The sequence below is a fragment of the Carassius carassius genome, chromosome 4 (genome assembly GCF_963082965.1).
Source record: "Carassius carassius chromosome 4, fCarCar2.1, whole genome shotgun sequence".
NCBI classification, from domain to species: domain Eukaryota; kingdom Metazoa; phylum Chordata; class Actinopteri; order Cypriniformes; family Cyprinidae; genus Carassius; species Carassius carassius.
The window spans coordinates 31493052-31505016 of record NC_081758.1 but is presented as its reverse complement, the minus strand read 5'-3'; the positions used below and the strand labels follow the sequence as shown (position 1 = coordinate 31505016).

The window sequence follows — 11965 nt, the reverse complement described above, 5'->3', positions numbered from 1 at the left end:
TCCACAAATTTGAATGTGGATATTTGAACAAGTTTAAATATGTTTTAGAAAGTAGTACAGCTGCTTTATTTATGGGGTTCCAGAGTAAAGGCTGCTTTTTTCTGCAGTTTAGCACCATCTGCTGTCAGAGAGTTAATGTGCTTTCATTCAGCGAGTCTCTCACATGTTCCTCCATGTGATTCTAATGCGAGCTTGTTTACATCAGAGCACACACGTGTTTTTCAAGCAGCATACTGCAGTGTTGTGCATTTTGACCAGCTGATGGGAATAGTATTCTTAAAATGCATTCCAAATTCTGAATTATTTGTAATATATAATTATTCACGGTATTTAGAAGTGCCCATGATAACAATATCGTACATATTAATTACCGTGATATATCGCATCACTGAATACAATGTTTAACACAAAACAGCGCGACAGCCCCTTGCGGACGACTGACGCTCACAAACAAAACCAAAGCACAAAATAAAACCCAGGCTTGGTCCATTCTCGTCCTTCACTGTCGTAACTCCTCTTTTATCGTTCCGGAGCTCCTCCGTGAGAATCGATAATGCCTGATGACTTTGGAGAACATCTGACAAGAGATCGGAGTACATTGCTTCATACAGAATCTCTTCAGATCCTTCAGATTCACAGCTCCATGTTGGTGCTTCTTCTCTTCAGTTCAGCACACTCATTTTCTAGGGTTCAGGTCTGAGGACTGGGACAGCCATCATGGCAGAAGCTTCATTTTGTGCTCCGTGACCCATTTTTGTGTTGATTTTGATGTTTGTTTTGGATTATTGTCCTGATGGAAGATCCAACCTCGGCCCATTATAAGATTTCTAGCATGGACAGTAAGTTTTAAAAAATGTTTATCTGTTGGGATTTGGTAGAATTCATTAGGGGTGTGACGAGACACATATCCCATGAGATGAGATGAGACGAGACACAGGACTGGGTTCATGAGAACGAGACGAGATGACATTTTTAGACTTTTAGACTTTTAGTTTTAAAATAGTCTCTTATTCAAATGAAAAACACAAAATGCAAAATGTAGGTGCATTTTGAAATCAAATTGTTCTAACCCAAGACTCAACTAATCTCTGCAGTTCTCCAGCTGTGGTCCTGGGAGAGTCTTTAGCCACTCAAAGTCAGCTCCTCATCATACATTAAGATGATATAGACACACATCCTTTTCCAGGCAGATTTCTAACATTTTCTGTTGATTGGTCTTCCCTAATATATCCCTGTGAAACAGGAAGACATGGCTGGATAATTTAAAGTTCATAGTCACCCTGGTGTAATGAAAATACAAATAACTTTAGAGAAATTTTAATCGGAAGAATTTCTAGGAGTACCAATAATTGTATCCACTGTGTAATAGAGAAAAATATTTATTTCATAATGTGGTCCCCCCCCCCCCCCCACTTTCATTGTTTTTTTGTTGTTGGTTTTTACTTCAATTATAGTTAGATTTTTTTTTTTTTTTTTATGAAAGAGATAAAAAATTGTAGAGTCACACTGAAAGTGAAAGTGAAGTGACATTCAGCCAAGTACGGTGACCCATACTCAGAATTTGTGCTCTGCATTTAACCCATCCGAAATGCACACACACAGAGCAGTGAACACACACACACACACACTGTGAGCACACACCCGGAGCAGTGGGCAGTCATTTATGCTGCGGCGCCCGGGGAGCAGTTGGGGGTTCGATGCCTTGCTCAAGGGCACCTAAGTCGTGGTATTGAAGGTGGAGAGAGAACTGTACATGCACTCCCCCCACCCACAATTCCTGCCGGCCCGAGACTCGAACTCACAACCTTTCGATTGGGAGTCCGACTCTCTAACCATTAGGCCACGACTTCCCGTAAAATTTTTTTTTTTTTTGTGCTCTGCATTTAACCCATCCGAAATGCACACACACACAGAGCAGTGAACACACACACACACTGTGAGCACACACCCGGAGCAGTGGGCAGCCATTTATGCTGTGGCGCCCGGGGAGCAGTTGGGGGTTCGATGCCTTGCTCAAGGGCACCTCAGTTGTGGTATTGAAGGTGGAGAGAGAACTGTACATGCTCTCCCCCCACCCACAATTCCTGCCGGCCCGGGACTCGAACTCACAACCTTTCGATTGGGAGTCCGACTCTCTAACCATTAGGCCACGACTTCCCACAAAGGCATCAAGGGCTATTTGACCAAGAAGGAGAGTGATGGGGTGCTGCGCCAGATGACCTGGCCTCCACAGTCACCGGACCTGAACCCAATCGAGATGGTTTAGGGGTGAGCTGGACCGCAGACAGAAGGCAAAAGGGCCAACAAGTGCTAAGCATCTCTCGGGGAACTCCTTCAAGACTGTTGGAAGACCATTTCAGGTGACTACCTCTTGAAGCTCATCAAGAGAATGCCAAGAGTGTGCAAAGCAGTAATCAAAGCAAAAGGTGGCTACTTTGAAGAACCTAGAATATGACATATTTTCAGTTGTTTCACACTTTTTTGTTATGTATATAATTCCATATATAATTCCACATGTGATAATTCATAGTTTTGATGCCTTCAGTGTGAATCTACACTTTTCATAGTCATGAAAATAAAGAAAACTCTTTGAATGAGAAGGTGTGTCCAAACATTTGGTCTGTACTATATATATATATATATATATATATATATATATATATATATAATATAATTTCTGGATAAATTAATAAAGGAAAGTTAATGGTAGATGCTGATGTAGTTGAGATAGAAGTTGTTGATTCTTCAGTGTATGTGGATGGAGCTTCACTAACATCAGACTGATAAATGTTAGGACCTGCCTTTATAAGAAACATAGGAGGAACATAAGGGTCAGAGTGGGTGTTCTATTCTCCCCTAATGTTTAAAAGATTAGAAAAGTTTTTGTGATTGATTTCTGCCCTAGAGATGCTTTAGTTTATAAAAGCATCTGTAACAGTTCGGTACAAATGAAGCCAACTCTCTGTTTGGAACTTTGAAGTCTCTTTGAATGCTAATTACGGAATTTGGCTGAGGTGGTTATTGGTAAGCAAATATTTGTGAGACAGGCTTTAATAGGGAGAGTTTCTTTATTGGGCCCGTGTCTGTTGTCATGGCATGAAGGGGCCATGGGTTGAACGATTGAGCACTTTTTTTTTTTCTTGTATTTGGTCTCATGAGTTTTGTAAATAATTTGAAAATGTGAAAACCCACAGAAAGCTTGCACTTCAAAGTGTGTTGTAATGTCACTATGAAATTGAGTCCCAGTCAAAATTAAGTCGGAACAGTTGTATTGCTGGCCCACAAAGCTTTGAGCTTAATGCTTTTGCCTGTCAAGGTGGTATAGTGAATTTTATTTATTTATTTACTATTTATTTATTTATTTATTATAAGGAAGTTAATACTTTTATTCAGGAAGGATGCATTAATTTGATCAAGTGTTACAAAATATTTCTATTTCAAACCTATTCTGTTCTTTTGATCTTTATATTCATCAATGAATCCTAACAAAATGTATCATAGCCTTCTCCAAAAATATTATTCCGTTAAAAAACTGTTGTACTCATTAAAAATAAGAAATGTTTCTTAAGCAGTACAGTATGTCAGCATAGTAGTAGAATGATTTCTGCAGGATAATGTGACAGTGAAGACTGAAATAATGGCTGCCAAAAAGTCAGCTTTGACAGTAAAGGAAAAAATTGCATCTTAGAATATATGAAAATAGAAAGTTATTTTAGATTTATATTAATGTTTCATAATATTACAGTGTATTGTAAATTTGATCAAATAAATTTCAGCTTTGCATCTTTCAAAACTTTCATCTCTCAAAAACATTAATCTATCTTTTATAGCCCCCCCCCCCCATCACCCTTAGGACGTGGCATACAGTTATACCATGCAGGTGAATGATGGCCCCAGCAGTCACCCCATTTTTGTGGCTCCTGCCAACGGAAACACTCAGCGGTCGTCAGGATATATTACAGGCAGGATTGTTCCAGTTCGTTCTCCACCTCCAGCCAAGGTTCCTCCACCGCCCCCACTGAAGCCCCCGGTCCTGCACCCTACACGACCTTTGGATTTTAATCTGTCAGAAGACGAGAGCAGAAGGGAGTGTGCCCAGAACCAACAGAGGAAGAACACTTATATTTGTGTTGGTGTGTTCTTCTGCGTTTTCCTGCTGATTCTCATACTCGTCCTCAGTCTTGCCTCTAAAGATGTGTTGGATGGTAAGAAACGATCACCTTTAATATGTAAGAAATACACTATCGTTTAAAAGTTTAGGGTCAGGAAGACTTTTTCATGTTTTTTTAAAGAATTTAGTGGGGGAAAGAGTACTAAGAAATTGTACTTAAAGGGTTAGTTCACCCAGATAGCAAAATTATGTAATTAATAACTTACCCTCATGTTATTCCAAACCCGTAAGACCTCCGTTTATCTTTGGAACACAGTTTAAGATATTTTAGATTTAGTCCGAGAGCTCTCAGTCCCTCCATTGAAGCTGTGTGTACGGTATACTGTCCATGTCCAGAAAGGTAATAAAAACATCATCAAAGTAGTCCATGTGACATCAGAGGGTCAGGTAGAATTTTTTGCAGCATCGAAAATACATTTTGGTCCAAAAATAGCAAAAACGACCACTTTATTCAGCATTGTCTTCTCTTCCGTGTCTGTTGTGTGAGAGAGTTCAAAACAGAATGAATCATTCAGTTCACCAAATCGAACTGAATCGTTTTAAACGGTTCGCATCTCTAATACGCATTAATCCACAAATGACTTAAGCTGTTAACTTTTTTTAATGTGGCTGGCACTCCCTCTGAGTTCAAACAAACCAATATCCCAGAGTAATGCATGCACTCAAACAGTACACTGACTGAACTGCTGTGAAGACAGAACTGAAGATGAACACCGAGCCGAGCCAGATAACGAACAAAAGACCGACTCTTTCACGAGTCAAGAACCAGTTGCATCGGTTTTCGGATCACCAGTAGTTCTTTCGGACAGTTAGATTCAATAAACCGGTTGAATAAAACTGTTCACCGGTTCTTTTGCGCTCGACGTAATGGCATCATTTGCGATGATTGCCCTTGATTCAAGCCTTCGGTTTACCCGCTCTCATAACACTAGCACAGAATCAGTTCAGAATCAATCACCAAAAGAATCAGTTCGGTTCATGCGCTCGGTGTGTCCGTCTGCTTCACGCTGAATCACACATGGGCAGTATCATCAGCTCCTCGATTCTTCTTATCTGGCTCGGCTCGGTGTTCATCTTCAGTTCTCTCTTCACAGCAGTTCAGTCAGTGCAGATAGAGATGCTCAGACTGATGAGACGTGGAAGACAATAAACACACAATTCCAATACAATGTTAATTGACATACTGTAGCTTGTATCACATTAAATATTATTATAAAGATTATTTTCTGTCTCACTGTGACAAGAAGCAACATGGAACCACGGAAGCTAACTGTATCAAACACAACTGATGTTATATAGTGATTTTGGAGCAAAACATGATATTAGTCTCTTAAATTGTCATGTTTGATGCTAGCAATAATATCTATCCCTATTGCCAAGAGCAACTGTTTTATAACTAATTTTGAAAAGAACATTCACATATAAGATTATGTGGTTGTTTTTAAGAAGGGAAAAAGCAAAGAAGGGTATGTGAGGGTTTAAAAGAAAAGAAAGGGTTTAAAACCTTGTGGGAAAATGAATTGAAATATGCCAGTAAAAAATAAAGTGGCATATGGTTAAGGTTAGACATTAATTGAATATTTATGATTCTGGTTCTTGTCAATTCCTAATTTTGATTCCAATAAGGTGAAATTATAATAATTATAATAATAATAATAATAAAAAACTTAGATATAATTTACATTTATTCTAACTCTTATTTGGAAAAAAATCCCTTGTTAGCTGAATACTATGAATAAAAATCAACAGGATAAAGAACACTTACACGAGGATGTGTGTGCAACAGAGAAAACCGAAATGGGGGACAGAAATGTAAAAAAAAAAAAACTAGGATTTTGTCTATTAGACAGGTTTTGTTTTTCTTATGTATTTTAATTGGATAAGAAATCAAATACACTGCTGGATGAAAATCAATAATTTGTATTCTATTCTATAATATGTTTTTCTGTATTTTCCTAATGACAATTTTATGATTGGTTTATACAAACACATGGCAGAATAATTTCTACTGTATGAGTATATACTGTACATAGAAGAGGTTTTACTGAAATTAAGAATTGTTGTTATTAGAATGTGTTAAACTGTAGACCAGTCAGAAATTTGCATTGAAAGTCATAGATTTCCTGCTAAATGAATTTATTTGTAATTAAATTATAGTTCCGTGCAAGTTTTCTTTCTGTAAAGAAAAATACATTTTGTAAAGGAATAATTTGTATAAAATTTAAGAAGAAAACTTGACATTTAAAATGTATCATTACAAATAATTATGTCTACCAAAGCAAATATCAAAATACATTAATACAAATAAATGTTGCTCATTCTTTGTGGTGGGAAAGAAAAAAAATTGTCCTCTTTTTTTTTTTTTTTAATCTTTTTGTAGAGAACTGCCCTCATCACAACCCTGTGCTGCACTCCTGGAACCCAGGCCATGACCTCAAAAAAGCGGTGGTGGTACGCAGTGGTGAGCATTATCGCCTCGATTCATCTGCCACCCTGTACTCTGTCACAATCCAGGCTGGAGGTATGATCGTTTGTGTAAAAAAATTGCTTTGCAAAACACTCTGGCTTTTTCTATATTTCGGAGAATTCTAGAACTTATCTGGTTTTTAAGTCTCCTCTTTATGCTTATTTCATTCATTTTATTATAGGTTCGGTTGTCTTTGCCGATGATAAAAAAGGCTCAAAAAACATTACATTACGAACGCGCCACATTTTGATAGAAGATGGCGGTGCTCTCCATATCGGGGCTCCAAAATGCCGCTATCTCTCCCTGGCTACCATAACCCTGGTCGGCCGATCGGATGAAACGGCCGTGACTGAGGTTCCCGGCATGGGCCGCAAGTTTTTGGGTGTGAATGCTGGAGGAACTCTGGAGCTCCACGGGTCAAACAGGCTGTCCTGGACCTTCCTCACTCGCACCGTACCTGCTTCAGGTTTGACCAGTGAGTATGGCTTCCAGAAGAACTTCAGCCGTGGAATTAACCTGCGGGTAGTTGATCAGGACACGGCGGAGGTGTTGACCAACGAGCGTTTTGACACACACGATTCCTTTAACGACAGTATGAGACTGAGTCAGCTGCTGCAGTCTCTACCTGCAGGACGCATTGTCGCACTGGCCACCGGTGATTCTGCGGTTAAGAATCTGAAGAAAGAGATCAGGACAACCATCAAGGATCTTCTAGGCAGCAATCATGTCATTAATCTCCAATACAGGTGAATAATGAAGGCATTTTGAAAGCGTCACTACTGAAAAAATTATCTTAAACCAGCCAAAGCTGGCTTACTAGTATGTTAGCTAATTTTAGAGAGGTTTTGGCCAATTTTCAGCTGTTCAGGTTGGGAGACCAGTCTAAACCAGCAAAGACCAGCTCTTTTTTTATTTTTTAACCAGGGATCGAGATGTTGCCATAAACTCTGTGAGAGATTCCCTATAAATTAGTTTAAAAGGTCACCGTAGTCTGAAATGTTTTCATAACTGCAAAATGAATCCCTGGAGGGTGGTAGCAGGAAAGAAGCTTTAGTCTGGTGTGTTTTTGCTTTGATAATGCCGAGCACAGCTTTGAAATTAGCGTGATTAGGAACAGAAAGTGTCCTGTTGTTCCATAAACCATATCCTAATCCAGACTCACCCTCTGAGGACCAGCTACTGAATCCCAAAGGCGGCACATATTGCAGACATTTCTAGTCTCATTCATGCAGTCATGCAGTCTACTGGGATGGCTGCAGCACACTTGAAGATAGGAACGTCTTTGCATTACATAACTAAAAAATTTCAAACAATGTGGAATGTTAGGCTTCATATTATAAAACAATACTGTTTAAAATGATGACCCTGTATTTGGACACTTTCTGGTCTTGAGACCAAAAATAGCTCAGAAAAGGCACTCAGTTGAGAGACAATTCTGAGACTTGGTTTGATATTCAATGTTATTTTTGTATCGTATGTTATGTTGTCTAATGCAGTAGTATTCCCATGTTTTAAAGTGTGACTTGAGTGTCCATAACAGTCTAAATACTCTCTGGGTCCACTGTTAATCCAGCACATTTATATAAGCATGCCATTTAAAGCAAATATAAAAGTTTTTATTTATTCAGTTGGCATGTTGACTTTTGCCAGTATAAGTAAGCAGTCTAATATAAGCAAACTGTTAGAAGCTAATAGTCTGTAGCATTCTCGGGCTTTAACTAACTGTTTGGTTGTTGCACAGAAATGCATCAAAAGTAGCTTTCCAGTGTATCAAATGGCAGTATTCTGCAGGAAAAGCCAATGAAAGGTTAAACAGGGATATTTCCAGGATTTGTCTGAAAAGCACTGACGTGTTTTTCTAAAGCTCAAAGCCAGAAGAACCAGATGCGGAGTCTCTTCTATTTACATTGCAGATGGAAAGTATGGATATACCATGCAACTGAAAAAATTTTGTAAAGAGTTTGGTGATATAAAGCCTAGTTTTACAGTCCACTGCAAAAGCACTTGTTTATAGAAATATGAAAATATGCATGCTTATTTTAATGTTCAAACTGCAGACTGTGTCTCTAGACACAGTAGTTTGGTAAAAGGCCTTGAGGATGAAAACTCTGATTTCTGTGTTCTCTCTGTTACATAACTAGAACTGTAAGACAGAGTAGCATATCATACAAGGAAATATTATCTGTCTGTTATGGACTTTGTGCCAGTGCAGTTATGTAGTTTTCAGTGAATCTGGTGAGGAGAAATGGGCAGGATATGGTTAGTAGTAGGTGTGACTCAATTTGAGACTCCACTTTAACACCTTGCTCTCACAGAAGCCACTTATTTTACCCTCGCTTTCCACCCCTTACCAGTCAGACTCGCCACATCTCTGATGAAAACATGCAAACTCGGAAGCTCCCTTTTGCAAAAAAGATCAATCTGGCACAATCTAACCAAAAACTTGTGCAACAAACCAGCCAGTCCAATTCTAACCCCCCGCTCCTCATAGGTACTCCCAAGGGGGTGCTTTGGAGCTCACATGTTTTTGATAGAAATAAATCGATAAGCCTGTTATTGGCTAGTGATAAATCTAACATATGTGCTCTGCCAATGTCAGACTTACTAAGAGGCAAGAATTTGAAGAATGAAAGAATGTTGATTATTGTTTAGTTTGTGTTTTGCTAAGAGAGTACTTAACTCCTGGTTGCTCAGGGAGGATTGTCCCTGTGGAAAGAGGTGTGTGTTTGGATACAAAGCATGTGTTACGTGAGGGGCATGGGGACCTCCAGGGGTTGCAAGAGGGTCAAGATACAAACTTTAGATAATAAACTTTAGATAAGTTTTGGCTGCTCTTCCATTACGTTCAGTTTATGTTCAATAACTGGTCATCACTTTAACATGGGGGTGCCGTGCACTGACAAGTCTTAATGAAGGAGCCATTCATCCTAATTTGGACTTTATATTTCATTTTCGTTGAGCTGATTGATTTGAGACAGTTTATATTCTATGAATAGTACACCATTCCTCCAAATCTGTCACATCATCTTGCATGTTTTTGTCCATTGCTGGCTTTCTTAACCGCTCTTTCTCATCTCTGTTTCAGGCAGGCATGGGCCTTGGTCTCTGTTATTGGTGGAGGAAATGCTTCTTGCACAGAAGAGGTACGAGAACACGAGAACCATGACACAGGTGGCAAGGCGCTGGCTCGCCAAGACTTCATCACTGTGGATGGTGTTGGTTTCACTGTTACTGCTTACAGCGAGTGGAAAAATGGTACGTTTTGGACAGCTTAGGGTAAAATCTACAATATTGAACAAGAATATAATAAAAGGAAACCCTTTTAAAACCTACACTGGTTTTTGTTCTACCATAAAGGTTACCCTGTAACAGGCTTCCAGGTGGACGCAGTGGATAAAGTGGTTCTGAACCTGATGGATGATGTTAGCAGCTGGAAACCGGGCGATCGGATTGTGGTGGCCAGCACCGATTACTCCATGCATCAGGCAGAGGAATTCACCCTGCTCCCGTGTCCCCACTGTAACAGGAAGCAGGTTCAAATTCAAGGTGAGGTAGTGGTGTGTTTGTGCTAAAATTGCATGCTTTTCTTGTGGTGGTAATGAAAAGTGTATCAGTATGGATACAGCCGAGTTCAAGTGATGACGTTTTCATTGAGTTTGAGAGAGGTAAAGGGCAAGGACTGTTTACCAAAATCACATAAACAAACTGTCATTTCTGAGTCTGACATGAAGCCAGCAGTGGCTATATAGATAATTCCTCCTTTAGCTTCTCCCTCCTTTAAAAACATTTTCACTAATTGTCTTCCAGTGCTAATGTCACAGCTGAAATTTGGACCCTTATGTCATACAAATGTTTTATTCGTTATATAGAAAGAAGTATCTTAAGGCTCGAGTATACTTGATTTCTCTCACACAGCCATGTCTGCGCACCTTTTAAAATATACTGATCCGTGGATAAGTGAGGATGGGTGGGTTTGACATATGTGCAGTACCACATAATGAGCTCTTCTGTCTCAATAACATTCACCTTGCGCTGTTGTATGTGAGAACACAAAAATTGGGTGCACACACACTGTGTCCACAGACCCTCCTGATGATGAAAAATAACAGTACTGACTGTAATGTTGTGAAATATTATTACTTTTTCTATTGAAATGTCATTTTAATGCGTTTAAAACCTTAATATTTATTCTTTTGTGAATTTCCATCAGGCATTACTACAGTTTTCAGTGTCACATGATCTTTCAGAAATCATTGTAATATGCCGATTTGGTGTTCAGAAAACATTAATATTCTCAACGCTGAAAGTAAGTTCTTCTGCTTAATGTTTTTGTGAAAACTGTGATTTCTTTACTGTCACGCACAATCAATTTAATGCATCCTTTCTGAATAAAATTATTCATTTCCTTTTTAAAAAATAAAAGAAATTAATAATAATCTTACTGACCCCAAACTTTTGAATGGTATTTTATATACCGTATTTTCCGGACTATAAGTCACACTTTTTTTCATAGTTTGGCTGGTCCTGCGACTTATAGTCAGGTGCGACTTATTTATCAAAATTAATTTGACATGAACCGAGAGAAGTGAACCAAGAGAAAACATTACCGTCTACAGCCGCGAGAGGGCACTCTATGCTGCTCAGTGCTCCTGTAGTCTACACTGAAAACACAGAGTACCCTCTCATGGCTGTAGACGGTAATGTTTTCTCTTGGTTCTTGGTTCTAAATAAATGCGACTTAGGGTGCTTTCACAACTTGGTTCACTTGCCTGGTCCGAACCCGAGTTCGGTTGCTCCACCCTCCCCCTGCTGGACTGTGTTCATATTATAATATTTTAGTCCGAACCGCGGTTCGCTTGCGTCATCAAGCCAGCAGCTGTTTACCCCGTTGCTTGGTAACGACAGCGGAGGAGAAGGCGGCAAATGCATAACATTACTCTCTGCACTTTTATGTATTACGTTTTTGAACTGTTCGTTTTTTTATTTTTATAAAGCTTCGGTACATAACAGCACTTGCGTCTGTCTTACGAATGTACTGAAAATGCTCTAAAGAATGTTGAAGGCGAAAATGAGATGAACAGCTCTCTGCTTGAAGCGCGTCAGTCACGCTCATCAGGAAAGTGAGTGAAACACACACACAAACACACATTTTCATCAAATAATTTGTCATTTAAAAGCGGTTCACTTCCGTGATTTGGTATGATTGCGTTCACATAAGCAGCGAACCGTACCAGAGTTCACATGAACCGTACCCCAGACTACCGTTTTTAAGCGGACTCGGGTACGGTTTGTGGGTGCGCATCCGAGTACGGAAGACAGCGTTCACA

The 11965-nt window shown here is 39.3% G+C and overlaps 1 protein-coding gene across 1 annotated transcript in view; it reads left to right on the top strand.

The window, feature by feature from the left end:
* Nucleotides 1-11965, top strand: part of LOC132139775 (cell surface hyaluronidase-like) — a 31007-nt gene that overhangs the window by 2730 nt on the left and 16312 nt on the right. The window contains exons 2-6 of the mRNA XM_059548387.1: nt 3854-4205; nt 6552-6692; nt 6820-7384; nt 9724-9893; nt 9996-10184. Of these exons, the coding sequence (XP_059404370.1) occupies nt 3875-4205; nt 6552-6692; nt 6820-7384; nt 9724-9893; nt 9996-10184 (1396 nt within the window). The 5' untranslated portion in view covers nt 3854-3874. The remainder of the gene's footprint in view (nt 1-3853; nt 4206-6551; nt 6693-6819; nt 7385-9723; nt 9894-9995; nt 10185-11965) is intronic.